The sequence below is a fragment of the Lepidochelys olivacea genome, assembly GCF_965140295.1.
Source record: "Lepidochelys olivacea isolate rLepOli2 genome assembly, chromosome: 11".
In the NCBI taxonomy this organism is placed as follows: domain Eukaryota; kingdom Metazoa; phylum Chordata; order Testudines; family Cheloniidae; genus Lepidochelys; species Lepidochelys olivacea.
This window is the reverse complement of record NC_140421.1, coordinates 17,260,389-17,279,799: the sequence shown is the minus strand read 5'-3', so window position 1 is coordinate 17,279,799 and position 19,411 is coordinate 17,260,389. Positions and strand designations below refer to the sequence as shown.

The window sequence follows — 19,411 nt, the reverse complement described above, 5'->3', positions numbered from 1 at the left end:
TAAGTCATGCAACTTAGAATGTCTTGTCTTTTATCTTTTTGTTGTGGTTTACTGTATTTGAATGTGATGTTTTGTTGTGTTTAATGAAAAAGATGTTTCACGTGAAATATTAGAAGTTGCAATTGCAATTGACACTTGCTAAATGTGAAATGTTTTTCTTTCCTTAAAACCTTCCTTTCAAGATACCCTCTTTCCCCATAGACCCTTTCACTGTCTTTAAATACTAGTGATTCCTTTAGCTCCACTCCCATCACACAATCTTCCTGTATCTCAGAGTCTTGCTGCCAGATGAGAACATTGGACAGTGGGATAGGAACCTTCCCTCTCCCAGACTCAGGAAACCGGTCAACTGGACGATATGTTTCTAAGCAAGAATCAAGTTTAGAAACTGAAGTCTTCATGTCTCCTGAGCAAGCCCTTCCTTCACCTCCTTCAATAAAAGCCAAAACTCTTGAGCGAGAAGTGCCTTCAACAGCTAAGAGCCCAGAATCTGTGGAAAGCATGATTAGTCATTCAACATCTGATCCTGCCATGACTGCCAAAGTTGTACAACCTTTTCAAAGTCGCCTTCCAAAACCAGTCTCCTCAGGTAAAGTGCCAATTACACTGGAAATTAGATTCTTTCTGCCCTAATGTCTGTTTCCATTAACAGAAGCCCTGTAATAATGACGTTAGATAACGAGAACGCTAAGCATGTAGCAGAAAAGATTCCTTATGTGAATATATAAGGTTATCAAGTTGGTGACGTGAGTCAAATGGAAATTTGGTTGCTCATAATGCATATCTGTATCTCAAAAAAATTGTGCAAAATATTAAATCCATTCCTCAAGAAACAGTATTTGAGAGAAAAGTAGGGCCAGCCCTGAGAAATGCTGAACACTGTTGATTCCCATTGACTTGAATAAGAGTTGCATGTGCTCAGCAACTTTCAGGATCAGGCTCTCAATTTGCTGTCAGTGGCCTTATTGTGATATTAAATGTTAAAATGACATATTCATAAACACTTGCTTTCAGAACTGAACTTGGAATACAAAGTAATTTGGACTCGGTGCATAAATTCTATACCAATGAATATTTTGCCTCAACTGTAAACATAAGTCTTTTGATATGTTACTGCACTGTACAAATGTACTTATAGACAGTAGTAAAAAACACTTATTTTGATGGATCAGCAGAATGTGCATTAACTATCACATATGAAACAAGAGCTCACAAAGGAATGAAAGACGTATGCTAAGGCCCCAATCCAGCAAACACACACATGAGTATCTTTATATATACAAACTGAATTGAATATAGTCCCACTGAGTTCAATGGGACTGCCAGTGTGTAAAGGTATGTGTGTATATGCGTGTTTGCAGGCTTGTGGCCTAAAAGTACAAGTGCCAGTAAAAAAAAAAAAGGATGTTAATTGCACCACAGCATTTATCTTTATCATGGAGTAATTTCTGTACTTAAAATGGGAAATATTGCAAATCACACAATAAATTAAACTGATTTGGGTGGTGTACAAATTTTAATTGTTCCTACTTCAATATTATGTATTCTTTGTATTATGGGAATGCCCCAAAGCCCCTATTAGGATTGGTGGTCTTTGCTGTTAAAAACTGTGCACTTAGATCCACAAAGGGCAGACAGACATCTAATGTTTAGGCTCCTTGATGCACAGTGGAATCCACAGCCCTGAGTTGGAGACCCAGGCTCACTGTACAATGCTTGAGTAGAGTTAGGTGCCTAAGAATGGGAGTCACTGAGCAGGGAACTGCCTAAGCTAGTGCCAAGGACAGGGGTGTGGCCTGAGCTCCACCTCTCCAACGGAGTCCGCCACCTCCCTCCACTTGGGATTCACAGCCATGAAACCTCTTCTGGCACCTAAATCAGCTCAGCCCTTTCTCTCAAAAAAAATGGGGGCAGCTATTCCACCCCTTGTATAGCTTATAGCCCAATGGGAGATGCAGCTTCAAATCTGTCCTGCCCGATTTGGAGAAAGGACTTGAATCCAGGTCTCCCACTTCTTATGTGACTATCCTAACCACTGGGCTACATAGTATTCTGGTTGCAGCTTTAAATCTCTCCTGTTGAAGCTGTTCCACTTTGTATGAAATTTTTAAATATTCATTGGGCCAGAGAGAGTGAGTGTGAGAGAGTGACTCTGTAGCCCAGTGGTTAGTGCACTCACCTGGGATGTGGGAGAGTCTGGGCCAAGCCCCTATTCCAATGACCACATCCCAGGTAAGTGCTTTAGCCACTAGGGCTACACTACCACTTTCTTCTGTGTTAGTAGGTATCCTCTGAGAATGCCCACTTGATCGGGCTCTGAAGGTGAGCTAGGCGGGGGAACATCTAGTTTGAGGATCCCACTGCAGTTTAAGTAGGAGCTAGCTGAGGGTGTCAGGACTTAGGCAGCTTTGTGCATGCTCACCAGCAGAAGTGTAGGTGCCATGGGGTCTTTCCAGTGGAAATGTGGGCTTCTACATGGTTAGGTAGCCTTTGAGCAGCAGCATTGAGGGATCTACATTTTGGGTTTAGGTGCCCAAAGTGACAATTAAATGTTTAAATCCCTTTGTGGATCTAGCCTTAGATTAACACATATAAACACATACTAAGAGACAGTCCCTGCCCCAAAGAGTTTACTTTCTAAAAAGAGAGCTATTAAAAAACCAGCAAAAAATCTACAGGCTGAAACTTTTTTGCTAACACTTTGTCAAGGTAGAATATTTATTGCAACTAAAAAAATGACACTGATTTATTTAACTTGCATGACTCTGTACCACATTGCCCTCATACAAGAAATCCCATGTAATGGGATTTAGAGCTAGACATCAGGTTTAAATTTAGGGTAAGGCCACCAAAGTATGTTTTGCCAAATTGCTGTTATTTAAATTGAACCTAAGACTGGTGTTTCATCAGAATGTATATGAGAAGGTTTTTAATTAAACATATTGGAATGTGGTTGATTTAGCCATATTCCCAGTACAGTATATTAGAGTACAAACACATATTGTGGCCTTTATTGCAAACTCCCCTGCAGGTTTTGAATCAAAACTAAATAAAATATATATTAATACATATTATTTTCAAAAGAAATGTATTGTTAATTAATGGCACAGCTAAGAGATTCAGAAGAGAGATCTTAGTTATAGATTATATGCTACATGCTTGAATAGCCACATGTGTGACCTCAATTCAGCAGTGTGCTATAGAGTAGACTCCATGATTAAACACTGTCATTATAACAAATTGAATAGAAACTGCAAGCATTGAATTGCTTCATAAGAAGTTGGTAGCAGTAAGATTGCACTGATTTTAATCGTAATATTCACTGCACCAATCTTGTAAGGTTTGTATCTTAATTAAATTGTCATGAAGAGATGCAAAAAAAGTAGAATACATCAGATTGTGAGGTCAACTCATTCTTTCCTGGAATATTTTCATCTGACCCTTCTTCTTTACCCTACTTCACCAAAAACACAACTTTCATTTTATTCTACAAAGCACTGTTTATTTTCTTAGATTTTGGTTTTACATAACATACATGTAGTAAATAAATAGAACTATTTGATCTAAAACATTTCTGGAGTAAGATATAATTTCCTATTTATGTCTTTGTCAACAAACTGAGTTTGCTATGTTTCTCTCCACCAGAATATAAAATAACAGTACAGCTTTTCTAACTGCTTCCTAAAAATCATTTTTAAACTTTTGTTTCTCATTTGCAAAGAGTTTACATTTTAAGAGTCAAAGACTGATTTTAAATTGTGCCTTGGGAAGTACTTTGGGCAAGATTCTCTCCCCCTTATGTTGAACAGCACCTTACTATACAAGTCGTTCCATTGAAGAATGGGATTCTTTGACGTGAAAAGAAGTATAAGAATCGACCCATAACTGAACACTGGATTACTCCTAAACACAATCAAAAGCTGTTGTTAGTGTAATGATGATGAGATCCATAAATTGCATAATCTCTTTCTGAATTCAGGAATAATTAACCCTCCAAAGCAAAGTGGGCATGAACAAGTTCTGGTGACTTCTGTTTCATTAGAGCATACTGAAAAAAATGTGGAAAACAAGAAGATTCTTCCAGACTGGGGCAGCAAGAAAGCCACTAAAAAAACAAAGGTATAAATTGAAAGAAAAATGCCGGTGGTGTAACTAGGATATATATTTAGTCTAAAGACCATACTTAACTGTAAAGAGTCAAAATTGCTAAATGTCCTAACTTTAATGAAAAGAATAATTAACAATCTAATGCATAATTATTTGTGATTACTGGATAACATTCATTGACAAAAGGTATGTTATTATTTATTAATAATACAGTGCCCACAGGTATGCTTGGTACTTTGTCTCATGCTTTACAGACATTAATTACTTAAATATTATTATCTCCAGGCATTTTATAGATGAGGAAATTGAGTTGCTGTTACCTGATGGTCTTTCTTTACAAGAGATTTGGGATTTTTGTTGTTTTTTCCCTTTGGAGATACAGTTCTTTCCTGATCTAGGTTTTGCTGTTGGTGTGGTATGTGTGAGTGGATGTAATATAATTTTAATGTAAAAGGTAAAATAATCTTCTTTTGGTTTGTGTCATTTTGTTAATCCCTACAATGATCTGTCTCTCTTTCAATCCTTCCGTGAAAACAATGAAAAGGACAAATAGGCAAATGCATACACCTGTGTAAAAGCTACTGTTGATGGTTGGAGGGCTATGAATGATTAGAAGTGCAAGATGAGTCAAGCCCTGCTGGAAGAACAGGTGCAGCAGGTTAGCAAATGGGAACCCTTGAGATATAGGATACATAGGGTGATTAAAAAAATAACCTCCTCAAGAAAGGGGGTGGTTTAACGAGGAAACTGATCTACAGTTAGCACATAAGCCTCACACTATTGTGAGCTAAGATCTTTACGTTGCTAATGCTGTAATTTATGCTAATCTTTTTGTTTTATGCTTTTTTTTTAAACTGGTGCAGGGCTGTTCCCTTATAAAGTTGGCCCAGACTCTTGTTCTCCATGGTGCACACAGATAAGTTAAGTGGCTTGCCCAATGTCACATTGGCAAGTCTGTGGCAGATCCTGATTAGAGTACTGCTGCCTCTCGCTCCCATACTCCTGTTGTTGGAATATGCCTCTTACCCAATAAGCAGCTGTCATTTTAAATCTCTGATGAATTGAGGAATACAAGGGGAAAAACCAGCATCTCCAAAACTGCTGTAAGAATTTCTCATATTAAAAAAAGTTTAAAAGTGGGTCCAGGTGATAATTGTACTTGTGGACCTTGCTATCTGGTTGATAATCTGAACACCAAGTACAAATACCACCCTATTCTGAATATCAGATGTTACTTCCTCCCCTCTCCTTTCTGCTGCCACTGAACTCCTAAATCTTCATTGCGTCCATGGAGTGGGGTATCAGGACCAGGGCTGCTCTTTACTAGGGATTTTCACTTCCAGAGGAAGGGATGAATTTGTCTGTGCCCCTCCCCATGGAGTCCAGAGGAGAAGGAGCCAGTTGTGGAGTGTATTGCTTCCCTACCACTCTGCCGAAAGATAGGAAGGGGGGCATGACATTAAAATGGCTGAATTGCTCACAGATGGTAAAGCCATGAGTGTTTTATGCTAGTCATTCCAACCAAGTGTTGATAAAACCTTTACACAGCCCTACACATCATTTGTTGTGTGAATGCCCTACATGCTATCTTAGGAATACTTGAGAGGTTTGAAAATTGTATATGAAGGGTACTTTATAAATGCAAATAAATAAATAAATATTACCTGAGGAAAGTGTGCAACCTTAAAGTAGTTTTACAGAGGGAAAGAGGCTGGATTCTCCCACTCTTACTGATGTTAAGCTGTTATTCACTCACGGAGTCCTGTTTAAACCAGTGGGACTAAGTGAGGAGTATGGTACTACACAATGTGAATAAAGTTGCAGAATCTGGCCCAGTATAAGCAGGACTAACTCCTGGGACACATCTGGACAATAAACAGTGGCTGTTTCCCATACTGTCAAACTTATGATTAGAAGCTGAATGATAATTGCTGTAGTTCAATTAGTAAATCCAAGGTTTTCTTTGATGAATGCAAAATGTTTTATACCCTAATAAAATATTCTGCCCTAGTGTATGAGTCATTCTCATTGTGCTGTTGTTACTGGTGCAGGACAAGGCACTGCGAGTGTGCACGTATTCTGCTAGCAGCAGTAGCGACACTGAGATGGAGCCAGAGTATGAAACAAACGACTTTGGAACTGCAGGGGAAAAGTTAGTAGATCTAACAAAGACCAAACAAGGTAATTGAAAATGTGTACGTGGTAATGTATAGTTCCCATCTCCATCCTGACAGCCGCTGATTGTGTCTTTCATTGTGGGATTATTTCCACTTTTTAACTCTATCTTTCTTCGATATAATTTTCCATTATGTATCTTTTATTATATATCCGCGTCATTGTTTTCTGGAACACCATTCTTGCCACTATGGGCATAACTCTAAGGCTTTTATTCATAAATCCCCATGGTGAACTAAAAAGTCTTTAGCTGCATTATTGCAGCAATAAAAAGGTGATTATAAAGATAACTTTTTTTTTAATTACATAGTATAGTAGTAGGTTAAAATAACCCAATGAGCCATGGCCATAGCTTTCTAACTGTCTTATGACAGTGGTACTGTTCACACGGCTACAGTTAAGGGTCTGTCAGCCTTCCCAGTGTATATTGCCACTTTTCTGAGGATCAAATTAGGTCACAAGAATCGACTCTGAATTGAAATCTAGTATGAAAGCTCAACAGTGAATTCCTTGGGGTAATTTTTCTAAATTTTGAGGTAACTGACCGCTGGATTGGTGGTCCAGAAGATTGCTGTCCGCATTTGAACACCAGAATAGGTAATTCATGAGCAGTGGCAACAGTGAAAACCATCCTGCAATGTATGTTAGCTGTGTTATGGAGAAGACTGTCTGCAGTGGGAAAGTCCAGGCCCATTCCATCCTTGGCTTCCCTGCTACAAATGATTCAAGGGAGTGTATAGGCCAGCACAAGAGCTGTGCACCAATGAACCCACTCAAGCCCTGAGGCCCTGTGCATTTCATGAGAATTTAAGGGAGACTTCAGTGATGCATAGACTTTATGCCAGCCCTTTGCACAGTGGGTGAACTTTACCCAGCACATACAGTAGAAACTACAGTGATAAGTGCCTAAAAATGCCACAGGCAGATAGATACTGCAGATAGACACCCAGGTGCCATTAGTGTCTACCAGGAGCTAGACTGAATGTTTGGCATTTGCAAGGATAATCCATTTGGGTGTTTTTCAGCAGCAAGAGTAGGGTTGCCAATTTTGGTTGGATATATTCCTGGAGTTTTCATCACGTGATATAATCTTTAATTAAAGATTAATCTTTAATTCCTGGAGAGTCCAGGACAATGCGGGAGAGTTGGCAACCCAAAGCGAGAGTGTGGGAGGTTGATTATTTTATTTAGGGCATGCTCCTATTTTTTTAATCTTTGGTTATATATGAAATGTTGCAAGTGATTAAATCAAAGAGACATTTGATATTTTTCTAAAATGATTTTGTAACAGGAGAGAATTGTACTTTCTTAAATAGGTGTTGCCATATGTGCAATGATTTCTTTATCCATAACAAATGTTTTAAAGGATTTTATCATGTGTAAGCACATTAAATAACAGCAGCCTTCAAATTTTGTGACATCTACTGTGAAATAAAACCACCACTTTACTTAGTAAGCTGTTACTTTTACATAGCTGGCTCATTGGGGTTGGGACAGAGAGAACCAAAATGGATGCAAAAATTCTGGTCTGCAATTGAGGCAAACAAAAAAAATCCTAAAATGTTGGTATAGCGAGTGGTTGTTTTTTCTCCTATGGATCAACATTTCAGCCTTGGTCACTTTAAATACAGTTGTCCAGATCAGGTAAGTAATAACGCTATGCTTCTATTGCAACTTGCATCCAAAGAGCTCGACACACCTGACTGACATTAACTGATGTAGCCTCACAACACTTGTGTGGGGGTGAGGTATTATCCCCGTTTTACAAATGAGCAAACTGAGGCACAGAGATGATCTAGATACTTATATGGCCCCATTACTGTATTACCTCAGAGCCTCACAAACATTAATGAACTTATCCTGACTACACTCCATGAGGTAGGGGAGTATTTTAATTCCCATTGTACAGGCAAGGAACTGAAGCACAAGGAGACTAAAGGTCTGGTGCAAAGCCCATTGATGTCAATGGAATGGCTCATTGATTCAATGGGCTTTGGATCAGGCTATTAATGAGTTGTCTAGTCACATAGGAAGTCTGTGGCACACTAAGAATTAAACCCAGGTATTCTGAGCCTTCGCCCCATGCCTCAAGTACCAGACCACCCTAATTTTGATCTCAACTGGATTTTACATCAGTGTAACTCTGTTGAAGGCAGTGGAGACAGTGTTTTTTCAAAAGGTACTGGATATACAGTGCTTCTGTCAGGTAGCGTTCAAATGTGTGTAACAGCAAGAGCCAGTAGAGAAACAAATGCCCAATCTAGAACATCCTTCCCTTGTGCTGTCTCACAATGTTACAGAGGGGGTTTCTTTGCTTTTTTTTTTTTTTTTTTTAACATGGGTTTCAGGTCTAGGAGTAGGGAGTCCTGAGGTCTATTCCTAACACTGTCCTGTTAGGACACTGTTCCTGTATGATCTTTAACAAGTTAATAGAGCTTGATTCTGATCTCACAAACATAGGTTCTACACCACTCTATTCACTGCCAGCCAGTCAGGATTTAAGATTTATAAAACAAATGAAAAAGTAGATAAAAGAAAAAATATGTTCAGAAGCAAGCCAACCGAAAGATAGGCATGTGCCCAAGGAAGTTCAGGCTTGAAGGCTATTAACAGCTGAAGATAAAAACTTAAACTAAAAATATTAAAAAAAAAAAATTCTACACTGAAGTCAAATTAACAATCTCATCTAAAGTCACAAAAGAAAGGAAATTAAAAATCTGGGATTTGCCCCTCTGTTTATCTCAGACCATTGTATCTTCTTTAAGGATGGAAAGTCATCCTGAATTTTAAGTATTAACTTTGAATGTCCTTTTTCAGTAGTTTTAAATCATACCCTTAACTTTCACATAGTTTTTGTTATGCTTTTATTACCAACCACTGACCTTTCCAGTTGTCTTAAAGTATCTGTATTGCTATTAAAAATTACACTGTCATCCATTTAAGCTGAACATGAACTTTCTCTCAAATAAATGTGCAATGTTTTTAAAAATCTTTCCATAGCTGAGCAAGAAGAAAATACTGTGAGAAAGTCCTTTATGGGGAGCCCTATGTCAATCTTGGATTTATATCAACACAGTCTCTATGGCCATTATGGAGAGGATGGGCCTGAACAATTAACACATTACAGTTTTATTGAGCAACTGAGTGGAGCTTCCAGTAAAGAAGGCAAGAGCAAAGAGATCCCTAGTGTGAGTTATCTTGCTTTTTATGATATTCCTCTTACTTAACCCAGGAATATATCTGTCTCATTTATATTCATTTTCTGCATTCATCATTAGTATTTACAGAAACCAAAAAGACACCTGAAAATATGGCATGGGTTGCTAGGGGGAGTAAAGCAAACTAAGCACCTTTTTAAAGGAGGTTGCATAAGTGTGGTGATCTTGTCGTCAGCTCTAGCTTACAACAGACTTCCAAAACTTACCATTAGAGACAATCTGGAGCCCTAAGATTCATGGTAAACTTCTGTTTAAGAATAGCAGTAAAACCCGTGATATCTCTTTGGAAATGCCTGCGCTGCAGCGGGGAGTGTCTCCCAGCCCAGGTAGATAGACACAGGCCAGCGCTGCTCGAGCCAGTGCTCTAAAAATAGCAGGGTGGACATTGAGGCACAAGCAATGGCTCGGGCTAGTCACCTACGCTCAGACCCCCAGGGAGTCAGGCAGGCTTAGACTTGGGCATTGAGCCCAAGCTGCCTCCCCTGCTGCGACATCCACACTGCTGTTTTTAGCATGCTAGCTTGAGCAGAGACAAGTCCGTCTACCCACGCTCCAAGCTGCAGTGTAGACATAACATTTGTGGCTGCTGCTCCACGCTGAGTCAGCTTACAAGAGGTTGCATTTTATTTAGTGCAGCATAGGCCTATTACATGGTATTTAAAAAACAATTGAAGTGGAAGTCTGCTGTGGTTACCAACTGTTTTGTGGGCTCCCCAAAATACCATCATATAGTCAGACACAGTTCTGTTAAGACTAGGTCTGTCTTACCACCAATTTCTGTGCAAACTTCATTTGACTTAATCAAGAGTTCCACAAAGAGATTAGTAGCAGAGTATGACCCTTACTATGGGAGTCTCTACCACCTTGAACGCACAGTACTTCTGAAATAATGTACTCTACCACATTTTTTCGCTTTCTCTCCCTCCCACACACACATTCTTGTTTTCTGTCCATTCCCCCCTTCCCCCACCACCACCAATATTCTCTCTTTCTCTTTCTCAGTGAGGTACACAATTCCAAGTATTAAAAGGGAAAATACATTCTATAGCAAGCAGTCACAGGTGCAATACATTTTTAATGCCTGTTTTACGGAGAATCTTTTCTTATGTGTAAACTTAAAAAAAAAAACCCAAATCTGTTTCTGTAAGTATAAATTTTATTAAAAGAACCTAGAATTAGATTTAAGGAAGAAACTGAGAGGTGACTTGTATCCAAGGCTGCTGGAGTATATGTCATTTCTGCTCTGGGGATGCAGCAAATGATGGCTTCAAACACACTGATCAAGGTCCCACACAACTCTCATCTCTGAACCTCAGTGCTTTATGGACAGAAAATTGCATGTTCCCCATAGTAGATATAAACCTGCTTGCTAATTTATATCATCCATAAACGATGGACTTTTGCACCACTTAATACCTAAGATACCATATCTCTGAGAAGTGCAGACAGAGCGTATGGGAGGGTCCACATTAGCCCTGAAGTAGGTGGTATAGAGAGGCCATTGGTGGCTGCTTAAAGGATGGACTATTGGATCCATGATTACATGGATCTAGTTCCTCCAAATCTCTGCCTATGGGTGCACAGGTAAACTGGCAGATATTTCAGACTATAGTCCTGGAATAGTAGCTGTAGTGGACCTACAGTGCTACCCACAGCCTGTTTCATACCACCTCCCCCACCATCCCTGAAAAGTTCCCTGCAGGAAGGTGGATTACTTGGATTTTGTGTGTGAAGAGGTGAAGTATTTTTTGCTAAACCCTGCCCATTGCCCCTTAAAATACTACGGGTGAGCATGTGCTTTCATTCTCCCACCTCTTCTCCTGCTGGGGCTTTTTTACCTCTATTTCTGAAATGCAGTGAATCACAAATAGAAGTAGTTTCTTAACAGAGAATCAGTGGCTAGAACCTGGAGCTAATGATCCCAAAGCAGACAGCACCAGCTGTCAAGTCCAGGACTTCCAGCCTTGCTTCTACCCTGCCTGCCAGACCCACAGCAACCAGGCCCAGAAATTCCACTTGAGCAGTAGCTGCCTCACGGAGTTTGGAGGGGACATGCTTAGGAAAATTTCTCAACCCTCAGGGTTCCTTCTCTAAAGAAGCCAGCACCAGCTACAGCTGAGGGCACAGAGTGCAAATCAGGGTCCTTCAGGCCCAGTGCCCCTTAATCTCAACCATACCCTCCTGGGACACTGGTCCTAGTGGCTGTCAAATGAGGAGCAGCAATAGCCAAGAAGCACTTGCAGGGGTCAGACTTTGGCAAGCATCCAGGTTCAGCTTTAGCTGGTGCTGCAGAAGATTAGCCTCCAGCTTGCATGCCTCCTCTTTGCTATCTATCCATTTGCTTCCCTCCATGGGGCTCGGTGCCACTTGACATCATTGTGTTCGCTAACCTCTGAGATCTGGACTTGGACACATTATCTTCTCATTAGTTGAATTGTCATTGGTGGTTGGTCCATCTTCTTCCCCCATTGCCCTTGTCTCTGCCACCCTTCATCTGCCAAATCCCTCATTCACATCCTATTGTGCTTCTCTCCCCTTACTCTCCTCCTCTTCCTCTTCTCAGTCCTACAATCCCTTCCCACCATTCCTCTCCCTCACTTCAACCCTGACTGCCCCTTTGAAAAAACAGCTAAAACTAAAAGATTATAGCAGAAATTAAGTGAACATATTCATTTAAAAAAAACTGAACTAACAAAACCTGTCCCATGTCATTGCTCTGTTAATTTTGCATATTGAATCTCTTCTCTGCAGCCATTCTCTTTTTGATTGTAAGCTCTTCTCAGCAGGGGCTGCATTCTATTCTGTCGCTGTACAGCACCTAGCACATTTTGAGCACAATATTGTAAATATACAGGAGGACGATAATAGATGATAATGCAAGGGCTGTTGTGTGTGGCACAGTGGGTTAGATCACAAGAGAAAAAAATGCATTTTTCATCTTGACCCCACTTGTGCACTTAAGAAAATCACTATACAGTTCCACAGAGTTGGCAATATCTGTTAAATAGCAGAGAGCATTGGAGGTTAGGACCAAAGTGCACAGTCGGAATGACATGGAAGAAGCTTTCACAGCTATTACTTATACTGTGCCTTCACGGCAGTGCTCGGAAACCTGGACTTTACTGAACACTACATTCACTCACAAATTTAGAAAGAAAAATCCTGACATGTACCTACTTTGTTTCACCATCTACCAACATTTATCTAATGACTAGACTATGCTCTGGCTTTACAATTAGAAAAACACGAGGAAAAGAAAATGACACTAGAACTATACTAAAAAGGATAAATGAAGGGAAACAACCATTTAATTCCTCACCTTAAACATTTAGAGATTCACAATTGAATTATGTAGAGATAATGAATTGTCTCAAAACAAATATTACAATTCTGCCTTTGCCAGGGCCAAGGTCTTTTGCTATTAATCGAGCAATCAGATTTGGTTGTATTAATTAAATGGGCTAAAAAAGGTAGCATTTGCACTTAATTAATTTTTACTGGTATATTATAGTTTTTTTCATGTTTAAATAATGTGCAAAATCAGCAGTGGGTTAAAAATAAACAAAACTCTTTGACATGGCCTTAAGAACCTTGTAACACTGCATCATTAAACTAGAAAACAGCAGGTGTATCTGAGCCCCAGCATTTATCATGCATTAATTTGGGGGGGGGGGTTAAGATGACTTTTTGAAGATTTGAAACAGTGCTCAAAACCAGTGTTACCTCTTGGTGAACAGTGAAAGCTCAATAAAACACAAGGGATTTGCCTATTAGTATTAAACTTTTCAGAATGACAAATGAGGAGCAGTGACCATGAAAAGCAGGTTGCCCCTGAACTCCTTGTTTGAACCAGCGCAGCAATTTTTTTCTCAGCTGTAATTTGTCCACCACAAGAAGATCCGTAGTCTGTTTAAATTAGACTTGTGTGGCTTGGAACATTACTCACAAAAAATGGGGAATCCTGGCAACGAGGACTGTGTCAACGATTCTGAAAAATCAGGCAAATTTTGGAAAGGAACTGTGATCTATAATGTGGCCTTCTAAAAAGAAGATGGTACGTGCCTTGAATTTAATTCTTGAATGATGTATGTCAAGTTTTTTTTTTAAAGTGTCATGATGGACAGAATGAGTTTACTATGCTTGTCAAAAGAGCAGTGTGCCGTGGCAGTACCTTAGCTCAATTAAATTGGACTGTAAGGCACCACTAGTAAGATGGTGGTTACAGGCTCAGTGCTGTAATGAGACATTTTGGAAGGAAGCTCTGCTAATCTGGCACTATTGTAGTTTGATTTGTCTCTCCTCCCCCAGTACACATTCACCAGTGCTACCCCCAAAATACACACACACAAATACATTCAGTCACCAAAAGGCTTCAAAGCAAGGCTTCAGAATAGACAAAATACCTTTCTTATAGAAGAGAAAGTAAACAGAATGTTTGAGAAATTATACATTGTTTCTGAGGATGTAAAATACATTTTTAATGTTCCTCGATCCCATCTTTGATCTGAGATATCCTAAACTTTCTGTTTTGGAAACTATTTTTAATATCCTCAAATTTCTGCTCACCAGTAAGAGATCGTTTTAAATCAACTAGGAAAATGTAGGCATGCCAGGAAATTCTGAAATACTCAGATTCTTCAGTAAGTCTCCATTTTTATACAAAGAAAACATGATTTCAAATAGAAGATAATTGAAGTGAACTGAAGGATGTGGATAAAACAATCATCTAAATTAATAGGATTAATATATTTTTCTAACATGATTTTTGCTAATTGCAGTATTTTAAAATTGGGAACACAATTATTTTTATATGCAGCAGTTAAATTTGATTTTAATTACACAATAACTGATGTAATTTAATGAACTCCTACTGGGCCTGTACCAAAGACCATCAAAGTCAATAGAAAAACACCCATTGATTTCGCAAACTTTAGATTAGGCCCATAGTATATCGAATATTGCTTCTATTGCCTGTGGCAATAACTGATAATGCCCTAAACCACTTGCTGACATCATGATCTGTGCTCCAGTTACACAGAAATCTGAATCATGACAAGTCAGAGATGGAAATATTATTTCACAATTTGCATTATCTCAGTGGGTTTTTTATAAAAATTAATAAATCACAGCATGTTTTAAAGAACTCAGAAAACAAGACATCTGTTCATCACTTTCCCATGTTGTTTGTACAGCACCTAGCACAAGGTGGTCCTGGTCCATGACTAGGGCTCAGGTGCTATGGCAATACATCTAATAAATAATTATTTTTACTGCCTTCTTTCTGGCTGCAGAAAAGCATGCCAGTTAGTTCATCATCCTTATGACCCCAAAGCTTCATGAAAAATATATGCTCCTCTCTGTCTCTATGTAATGGAGTCACATGTTTTTATTAAATAAAGTCATTCTTCTTTCCTTTCCTCCCTATATGTAGTTCAGTTAGAATTCTCAAGATTTTTTTCTTGCTTATATTTCAAGGTATGACTTGGTGAGGGCAGAAAGGATAGGCTCCTTTGTAGAAGAAGAGTAGTGAAATGTTTGTATCCATTGCAAGCTTGGAAATCTGTTTTTCCTCAATTACAATGATTTACATGTAAACACTGACTTTTCACCTCACATTACAGTGTTTACTACATCAATGATTTAATTATAGACCCAATTAACTAAAGAGGCTTATTTGTGCATAAGTGAAGTTATACCCTTTTTTCTATGCAGCAGAGTGCCTGTGTATTGTACAGCTGATTCATGAAGGAGATTTGATGCTCAAATCACCATGTCTTGCCATTCAAATAGGTTTTAGAGCTAGCTGGAAAATATGGGCAGAGGAAAAACAAATATATCAACAGAGAAACCAGTGCTGTTTTGGCTATGTTTATGAAGGGAATCAACATGGTGACATTCCCAGATAAACTCAAGAAATTTTACAAGTGAGTGAGTTGATGGGAATTAATGTATGCCTCATTGTACTTGTGAGTCTTCTAAAGTATCATATTAGCACAATGGAGTATCCAAACAAGGACTTACAAAATGATGATAATTAGTAATTATACAATGCCTGCCATCCTCAAAGAGCCAAAAGCATTTTACGAGCAATGCATAAGATAATCCAGTGCCTCTTAATTGCAGCCGTACCTGGTCGTGCGATCCAGCATGTAGGCGGGAAACCACTGCAAAGCATACTGTAGAAGCAAAAGTAGAGGGAGAGGACAGTTTGTCCAAGGACTCGGAGGCAAATGCCTCCTCTTATTAAAAGTGTCATTAGATCTTTCACATCCATGTTGAGTTGACATGACTTCAGTTTTTAAGATCTGAAAGAGACAAACACAGTAAACTTCATTAAACTCAATTTCTCTGACTCATGATACTCATGATACTAAACTGGGAGGAGTGGTAGATACGCTGGAGGGGAGGGATAGGATACAGAAGGACCTAGACCAATTGGAAGATTGGGCCAAAAGGAATCTGATGAGGTTCAATAAGGATAAGTGCAGGGTCCTGCACTTAGGACGGAAGAACCCAATGCACAGCTACAGACTAGGGACCGAATGGCTAGGCAGCAGTTCTGCAGAAAAGGACCTAGGGGTGACAGTGGACGAGAAGCTGGATATGAGTCAGCAGTGTGCCCTTGTTGCCAAGAAGGCCAATGGCATTTTGGGATGTATAAGTAGGGGCATAGCGAGCAGATCGAGGGACGTGATCGTTCCCCTCTATTCGACATTGGTGAGGCCTCATCTGGAGTACTGTGTCCAGTTTTGGGCCCCACACTTCAAGAAGGATGTGGATAAATTGGAGAGAGTCCAGCGAAGGGCAACAAAAATGATTAGGGGACTGGAACACATGAGTTATGAGGAGAGGCTGAGGGAGCTGGGATTGTTTAGCCTGCAGAAGAGAAGAATGAGGGGGGATTTGATAGCTGCTTTCAACTACCTGAAAGGGGGTTCCAAAGAGGATGGCTCTAGACTGTTCTCAATGGTAGCAGATGACAGAACGAGGAGTAATGGTCTCAAGTTGCAGTGGGGGAGGTTTAGATTGGATATTAGGAAAAACTTTTTCACTAAGAGGGTGGTGAAACACTGGAATGCGTTACCTAGGGAGGTGGTAGAATCTCCTTCCTTAGAGGTTTTTAAGGTCAGGCTTGACAAAGCCCTGGCTGGGATGATTTAACTGGGAATTGGTCCTGCTTTGAGCAGGGGGTTGGACTAGATGACCTTCTGGGGTCCCTTCCAACCCTGATATTCTATGATTCTATGAGGATGCAAGGTTGAGCTGATTCTGATGGGACTGGAATCTGTGGTTCTAGGGAACCTAGCTATTTCACACCAGACATTTAGATCAATAAGCTATCCCTTCTGGCAGCCTTGATGATGAGATATCAACTTCATCTATTTTTTTTAATGAATGTATTTATTTTAAAATATTCAGTGCTTGTGAAAGGAACTGGGTTGACTCTGGAGGCTCATTACCTATCCACAGAATGGTACAGTATGGGAAGTGGTAGTACCAACTTTCCCCCACCCTGACCCATTCCAGTCTTGTCATTTCTAGGAAGGAGAGCATAATTCATTTTCCATGGCCATTCAATCCCTATCCTATCTCCTGAGACTGGCAATCATGGTGGTGGTGTTCTCACATGGATACTTAGGAACTAACTCTCACCACCAGTTCAAGTAGTCCTTAAACAATCATGGGACAAAGCATCCACTGCTCATTACTGACTTGAACTGGATTTGAACCAGCAACCTAGTAGTTGTATCCTCTTAACAATCCCCTGAACCATCCAGCCTCTCTTCCCTCCTTTTCTCATTGTTTTATATTAGTGTCTTTTAAAGGTAGCTTTAGTTAGGAAATACTTCATAATGCCTGTGGAAATAGAAAGTGCTTGCTGTACAACTCGGTGTGCAGCAATTTGCTGTTCCTTAATATGGTAAAAATTTTAAGATAGGGCTCAGTTCAGCCCTGCAGGCACATGGAGGTACAATTTGCACTTCTGCAAATCTGAGTGATAGCTGTGCCACTAGAGACATTCATTACTAAGGAAGGGGGGGGGGCAAATGGGGTACCGTGGTTGCCTGCCCTAGCAGCCCTCGAGAGGTAGCAGCTTTAGGTTCTAGCCAGGGATCCATCCGAGTCTAATTGGTGGAGACTTCACTGAATCATCACATCTCCCAGGTCCCCTGGCATCTAGGCCTGTTCACTTTCTTAGCAGCCCCAACTGCCTCCAGACCGACCTTTGGAGCTGTATTTGCAAGCAGCTTGTGCAGCTAGTGCTGGCCCTGCCCAGGCAGACTTTACTGCTCTGGCAGTTCACAGCCCGAGTTCCTCCTCTGGAACCCACAGAGAACATCAGGCCTGTAATGTCTTATAATGGTAGTCTGGTTCATCACAGCCAAAAATAGGCTTACAAAAATGTAGCTTAATTTCAGCATTGGTGCTTGTCTGATCATTTTATCATTGTCTTTGCCATTGTCACACCTGTGTTATCTTAGTCAGGTCACTTAATCTATATCTGCTTCTACTTAATAAAATGGGTATAATTTCAGTTACTTACCTCACTGGAGAGTGTGAGGTGTAATTTATGTTTAACGAGTGTGTTGAGAATCTCAGATGAATAATGTAATATTTGTTCCATCAAGGAACAATAGAGTCTGGATAATTACACAATTTAATGTCCAGTCTACTGTCCTGGGAGTCTCATAAGAGTGACAACTTCAATGAAAAAAACACAGGAGCATGATCCAGTAAGATAATGGACTTTATTGTACCACCCATGGGAGTACTGCAGAATTTAAAAATGTGTCATCTAGCCTCAAATTTAATTTGTTTGAGAATGAGGAAACATTAAATTAGAAATAAATTAGGAGGTCTCTGGACATCAACAAATTCGACATCTCACATGTTTAATAGGGTGAGTTCCCATTTCAATATCCCTCCTATGCTACTCAGTCTTTTATCCCTAATCAGATCCAGAAACCGCTTAAAATATGGGAATTGTTTAAGAACACTTTACCAGATGCCCAAAAGCCACAATTGAGAAGGAGACATATTGGTTAAAAAATGTGGTTTAGAGGGGAAGTGAACACAGCTATAAAACAATACTATAAATAAATAGAAGAAAGGGGAAGTTGATTGTAATGAGTATAAGTCAGAAGGTAGGAATTGTAGACAAGTGATAAGGGAAGCAAAGGGGCAGAAGGAGAAATTATGGTCAGCAGAATTAGGGACTATAAGAAAGAGGCTTTTTAAGTGTATTAACAATTACTCTGGTCCATTACTATATTGAAATGGTAGAATTATCTATAATAATGCAGAAAAGGCAGACATTTTGAATAAATATTTATACTATATTTGGGAAAAACAGATGATGTAATCATATCATATGATAACACTCTGTCCATTCCACTAGTATCTCAGGAGAATGTTAAACAGCGGCTATTAAAGTTAAACATTTTGAAATCAGCAGTACTAGATAATCTTACGTCCAAGATACAAGAGCTGGCTGAGAACAAACTGGACCATTAATGTTGATTTTCAATAAGTCTTGGAGCATTGGAGAAGTTCCAGAAGGCTGGAAGAAAGTGAACATTGTCCCAATATTTTAAAAGGGCAAATTCAATTACCTGGATACTTATAAGCCTGTCAGCCTGTCCTTGATCCTGATAAAATAATGGAGCACCTGATATGGTACTTGATTAATAAATAATTAAAGCAAGGTAATATAATTAAGGCAAATTGACATGTTTATGGAAAATAGATCCTATGAAGCTAACTCGATATCCTTTTTTGATGAAATTACAAATTAGCTTGATAAAGGTAATAGTTTTGGTAAGGCATTTGATTTGGTGCTATGTGACATTTTGATTAAAAAATAGAAATATATAAAATTAACAGTGCACACATGAAATGGAGTAAAAACC

The 19,411-nt window shown here is 39.4% G+C and overlaps 1 protein-coding gene across 1 annotated transcript in view; it reads left to right on the top strand.

The window, feature by feature from the left end:
* Positions 1 to 19,411, top strand: part of NCKAP5 (NCK associated protein 5) — a 568,803-nt gene that overhangs the window by 523,326 nt on the left and 26,066 nt on the right. The window contains exons 17-20 of the mRNA XM_084643960.1: positions 275 to 589; positions 3,980 to 4,119; positions 6,159 to 6,288; positions 9,283 to 9,470. Coding sequence (XP_084500086.1) covers positions 275 to 589; positions 3,980 to 4,119; positions 6,159 to 6,288; positions 9,283 to 9,470 — 773 coding nt within the window. The remainder of the gene's footprint in view (positions 1 to 274; positions 590 to 3,979; positions 4,120 to 6,158; positions 6,289 to 9,282; positions 9,471 to 19,411) is intronic.